Source organism: Rhagoletis pomonella, unplaced genomic scaffold, assembly GCF_013731165.1.
Source record: "Rhagoletis pomonella isolate Grant_MI unplaced genomic scaffold, Rhpom_1.0 Rhpom_scaffold_00593, whole genome shotgun sequence".
NCBI lineage: Eukaryota > Metazoa > Arthropoda > Insecta > Diptera > Tephritidae > Rhagoletis > Rhagoletis pomonella.
The window spans coordinates 49,455-55,358 of record NW_023459147.1 but is presented as its reverse complement, the minus strand read 5'-3'; the positions used below and the strand labels follow the sequence as shown (position 1 = coordinate 55,358).

At 33.4% G+C, this 5,904-nt stretch overlaps 1 protein-coding gene across 1 annotated transcript; it reads right to left on the bottom strand.

Moving 5' to 3' along the window:
* Positions 1 to 6: 6 nt before the first annotated feature.
* On the bottom strand, positions 7 to 2,017 carry LOC118751199. Its single transcript, XM_036485975.1, has one exon. It carries the CDS (start codon positions 1,258 to 1,260, stop codon positions 265 to 267), a length of 996 nt encoding a protein of 331 aa, XP_036341868.1. The 5' UTR covers positions 1,261 to 2,017; the 3' UTR covers positions 7 to 264.
* Positions 2,018 to 5,904: the final 3,887 nt, after the last annotated feature.

The window sequence follows — 5,904 nt, the reverse complement described above, 5'->3', positions numbered from 1 at the left end:
TTTATCATTTTCTGATAGGTCGGTATCAAGAGTAAATGAGCTGTTAGAACATGTATTTGCTATCTTTTCCTTAAAAATTTCAAATTTATTAGCTGTAATAATAATACCGAACGGTTCAGAATTTCATGGCCAGTCATAACATCGTGCTTTAAATATTTATCTAGTACAGCATGGAATAAAACTTCCGAGGGAATAATCACCGATTTTAACATTTGATAGGATTTGAAAATTACTACATATAGATGTACTTATTTCCGATACCTCTTACCTCTTTCCCGAAAATTTCTCCGACACCGTTTCCTTAAGAAGCGAACATTCAGCCCCGGAATCAAAACAGAATAGATATAACTCACCAGATTGACTCAGTATTTCCTTAGGTTCGATTATTTCGCATGCGTCCACTTTCTTTTCAAAACCGGATTTATTGTTGCTTGAATACCGATTGCTGCTTTTGTTACACTTTGATGCAATATGGCCAGCTTCTCCACACTTGAAGCAAATAAGTGATGGCCGACATTTTTCTGCTGACATGCTGCCCGAAAATTGACATGATTTCATTGATGATTTGCCTTTATCTTTTTTCAATCGGCAATCGGCAATTTTATGGCCCACTTTTCCGCAGAAATGGCATTTTAGGTAAGCCGATGGTTTATGTTTTTTTGACTCTGGCTGATTTTCAAAAGCAAACTTTCTTTTGCCAAACACAAAGGCTCTGAGTTCTTGCTGGAGTTCGTTTCGTGTCTTTATGCTCGTTTTAAATAACAAACGTTGCAAACTGTTGTTAAAACGAGAAGAATGTGCAAGAACCACTGCGATAGCTATTTCCTCAATAGTTAGTGATTTCCATTTATGAAATAGTGAGCTTATTTGAGACAACCATTGCGATGCACACCCCTCCATTGACTTACTGAGGGCTATAATAAGTGTACTGCCTTCTAATGGATTGTCTGCCATTATTACGTCCACAGTTGAGCACCAAGAAATTGCATCTACACCCAAAACGACAGGGTTAAATTTTGGTAGTGTAATACTTCCGCCCTGTCTGGTGGATTTTGGTGACTGTACCGCTTGGAACAGTTCAATAAATTGTCGATTTTGCTGTTCCAATATTTGGCACAACTGCTCATTTGCATTCACTGAAGATGGGGGAGTCCATCCCACTTTTGATGACGGCGCTCCATTAGAAATACCATTTATACTTATTTCGTTGCAAGTTGGTGTTGTGGCAAGAGCGCCGTTAATGTAAACGCCGGTTTCCATTATCTTAATTAATATCAGATCAGATAGTTTTCTCCAGGTAAAGCGTAGTGTACAACCGCGCGTCCGTCTTCCACAAGTATTTTCACCATAATGCCTTACTCAATTCAAAACGCGCTTCATCCTTCTTCTTGTACTAGTGTATTCACAAGACACAACTCTGTGCATACACTTTCGTCTCTTTCTTACATTTTCAATACTCATGGTTTTTGTCGTGACGCGCAGAAGCACACTCGGTAAAGTGAAATGCTTTTACCTCGCTCACAAACCCGAAGAACATATTGAAAAGGAACACGAAAACAGCTTACTTCGATTATAGTGAAATTTATTTAACACAGTATTTTGTACACAGTAGTTTGAACACACAGTAGTTTGTCATGTAACATGAGATGCATATACACTTATATACAGGGTCATTCAGCATTTCCAAATGAGATTAAAATTAACAAAGTTATTTGTTTACATCGACACATACATATATATAATATATTTAATTTAACCTTTTAGGCAGATGGCAACGCTATTAAAAAATATTACCTCTTAATAAAAGTGCACTGAAATGGCTTTCGTTCGATAAAAGCGTTGCAAAATTTTACGCTACTTAAATATTTTATTCACTCTATCTGCAGGCAGATGGCAACCCTATGTAAAGCGGTAAAGCTGACCTTCAAAATTGTGTTTCAATATTTAAATTTCATGTAGTATTTATGAGGGTAGATATGGAGCGATGACATAAAAAACCTTAAAGAAACACATACAGTGACGAGCAAAACTGTAACATGGTGTAACACTTTTTATTTCAGTCGCCGCTATCTTTCCAAGTTCTAACGATATTCATACTTTTGTTGTATATTCTTATTAGTACACCTGTACTTCCTCTCTCATAAGGATTTTAAGTAAATCCAACAACAATGATAAAAGCAGCAGACAAAAATGTAAATTAAGGCACATGTTACAGTTTTGCACTTATATACTTTTAATAACTTTTTGACAATTTTCACGAAAAAAAAGAATTATTTACACAATTTTCAGTAACCTTTTGCTTTTTTTAGTTCCTGGGTGCGATTTGGCATACCTTATTTGTATCTCTGTAAAAATTCTGGAGGTATATCCACCCATATATCCTTAGTTTGCTTTCACAGCCCATATACTCCATTGGACGGACTTGGATACTTAGTAAGCTGTGCTTTTAGTTGATTTCGCAAATTCTCGTTAAGATTCATGGCCGCAGATTGTGGACGTCATTTCAAATTAGCAAATTTTTGTTTTTGTATCCAGTCTTTGCCAACATGTGCAATGTGTTTTGGGTGATTTTTCAGCGGAAACTCATTTTTTCGACTACATCTTGCAAAGTTTGTTGAAATATGAACAGATAGTGTTCCTTACACATATTTCGTTTTAACGGACCAACAAAATTTTTGAAATACAACCTCAAACTATTATTGACCGACCACTGTGATTCACAGTTTGCTTTACATGATGCGCATGGGCTTAATTTGGGTTTTTGATCCAATACCATGCCCGGCCATCTGATTGAAAGAGATTAATTTAGTATTGCCAGACCAAATAACCTTCAACTGAAACTTAAAAGTATGTTTTTTCTTGCATTCTGAAAGGCCTAACATATCCCAATAGGGAACGGTCCGGTTTTCGTGCGATGTAGCAAAATGCTGCCACACGCGCACATCTATTTTGATCAAATTTGCTTTTTTCTTCTTTTATGATGCCTTCGCGCTCAATTTGGCACTTCTTCGCTTAGCTGTCTACTGATTTGCATTAAAGTTTAATACCTTAAGTGCTTCTGAAACAGTGGCTGCATCGCTACTTGCTGCTAAGTTCACAAGATATCGTACCGTAATATTTTTTGACAGACTTCCTTTGTGCTTAGGAACACTTTAGGCTATATTTTTTCTCAGTCTTAACATATTCAAGTGGCAAACTCCACAGTTTTTTCCACTTTCCCTGCCATCTCGCCTTTCCGCAGTAAATCTATTATTTACATTTATGGTTCCTGATTAACTATATTATTTACTGGTGATCACTTCTTCAATAAATTACAATACAGAAAAAACTCATCTGGCTTCCAACTAAGTAAAAGATAACTGTAAAATGCAAAACTGAGAGTGAGTGCAAAACTGTAACATTTGCCTTAATTTACGTTTTTCTCTGCTGGGGTTTTTATTGTTGATGTATTGACTTCAAATCGTTATGAGGGAGTGAGTAGAGGTGTAGCAACAAGAATATACAACAAAAGGATGAAAGTCGTTAGAACTTGGAAATATAGAGGTGCCTGAAATAAAAAGTGTTAAATCATGTTACAGTTTTGCTCGTCACTGTACATCTTATAATAAGTATATATAAAAATGTTGTGTTCGTATGTCACGGTCGTCAAAACTCGAGAACGGCTGAACCGATTTGAATATTTTTTTTTTGTATTGTTCGGTATAATACCAGAACCAATGATATCGCAAAAAATTGGAGGACTGCCACCTATTTGAAAATTTTTAAACCAAATTATATTGATAAAATAAATACATGATTACAATATGGGTATGAAATTAAAGAGGTTTAAGAAAGAAAACTGCTGGAAATATTTTTGCCTATTTGTCAAAATAACAAAATTGATAAAATAAATGAAATGTTGCCATGTGGGTGTCAAACTAAAGAGTTTTAAGGCTTACAGTCGAAAATATTTTAAAGGAGGGTTGCCACCTGTTAAAAAATTTAGCGCGATTTAATTGATAAACTAAATGATATACATATATAAAAATGTTGTGTTCGTATGTGACGGTCGCCAGAACTCTAGAACGGCTGAACTGATTTGAATAATCTCTTTTTTGTATTGTTCGGTATAATACAAGCACCAATGATATCGCAAAAAAATTGGAGGGTTGCCACCTATTTGAAAATTTTTAAACCCAATTATATTGATAAAATAAACAAATTATTACAATATGGGTATCAAATTAAAGAGGTTTAAGAAAAATAAATGCTGGAAATATTTTTGAGGACGGTTGCCACCTATTTTAAAATTTTGACTCAGTTAAATTGATAAAGTACACGAAATATTGCTATGTGGGTGTCAAACACAAGAGTTTAAAGAAGGCTGTCGAAAATATTTTAAAGGAGGGTTGCCACCTGTTAAAAAATGTATCGCAATTTAATTGACAAACTAAATGATATATTACAATATAGATATTAAACTAAAGAGGTTTAAGAAAGATAACTGCTGGAAATATTTTTGAGTACATTTGCTTTGAAAATTTAAACTCAGTTAAATTGATACTGCAATTTGGGGGTCAATCTTTAGATTTTTAAGATGGCTTGCAGCCGAAAATATGTTTGAGGAGGGTTGCCACCTGTTTGAAAATTAAACTCAATTCAATTTATATACATAGGTATCAAATTAAAGAGGTTTAAAAAAGAAGACTTAAAAATATTTTTGAGGAGGGTTGCCACCTATTTGAAAATTTTAACTCAGTTAAATTGACTAAACAAATGAAATATTGCAATGTGAGTATTAAACTAAAGAAATTTAAAAGACCTATAGTCGAAAATATGTTTGAAGAGGGTTGCCACCTGTTTGAAAATTTAACTCAATTAAATTGGTCAAAGAAATGAAATGTTAGAATATGGGTACCAAACTAAAGGCATTTGAGAAATCTTGATTTAGAAATATTTTCAATAAGATTATGCCCTATCTAAAAGTAAAGACTGCAAATATTGCAACTAAATGAAATATTACATAATTGGTTCCAAACGAAAGTGTTACTAGAGATTTTTTTACGTTTCCGCTTTTCCAAAAGTCGAACAGTTTAACTGAAGAAAGCATTTACAAAATCTTATCAAACGAAGTGATCATATTATCAACGAAGAGTTGGTATACAAATTTCGCAATGAAAAAAAAAAATATTAAAAACTACTGATACAAATGAAAAAATAATAAAAACCATACCTAACGAAAACATAAAAATTTCCCATGAACGCTGTTTAAAAATCCTTAATGAAAATTTAAAATTGTTGTCACAATTCCATAACATTATAAAATAGTTAACTTTAATCATAAAGAATTTCACTAGCCTACTACTTACAATACAGCGTGGCGACGAATAACTGTTACCCAGGTTTTTTTGAGAAATAAACGGGTCCTTTATAAATTTTGCGAAAAAAGTATTTTATTGTTAATTTTCCACAGATTTTACTTTAGATGTATTAATAAGTTTTTAAATGTTAATCCTAATTTACATTTGCCAGCAGTGTAAACTTTGAGAGAAAAGTTCATTTGGCACGCAGCTACAAATTTTTTTTTTCACAACAAATTTCAAAGTTAAAAGCTACAACTAATGGCATAGTAACATATTGGATATCTCAATTCTATCGACTAGGTGTATGGTGTCAAGTTAGCACTACATACCATTTTTTCTTAAAAAACGAAAGCTACAATTTTTTCTTTCCACAACAAATTTACAACAAGAAAGCTACAATTAATGCCGTTGTAACCTTTTCAATATCTCAATTCTGTCGTCAATGGTGCATGGTGTCAAGTTAGCACTACATACTAAATTTTGTTCGAAAAAGGGTCAACTCATTTTTTTCCAGAAAAACGAAAGCTACAAATGTTTTCTTTTCACAACAAATTTTAAAGTT

Excerpts from the sequence above, each read along its gene's own strand:
- LOC118751199 (XM_036485975.1), bottom strand. The coding sequence starts at position 1,260 with ATGGAAACCGGCGTTTACATTAACGGCGCTCTTGCCACAACACCAACT.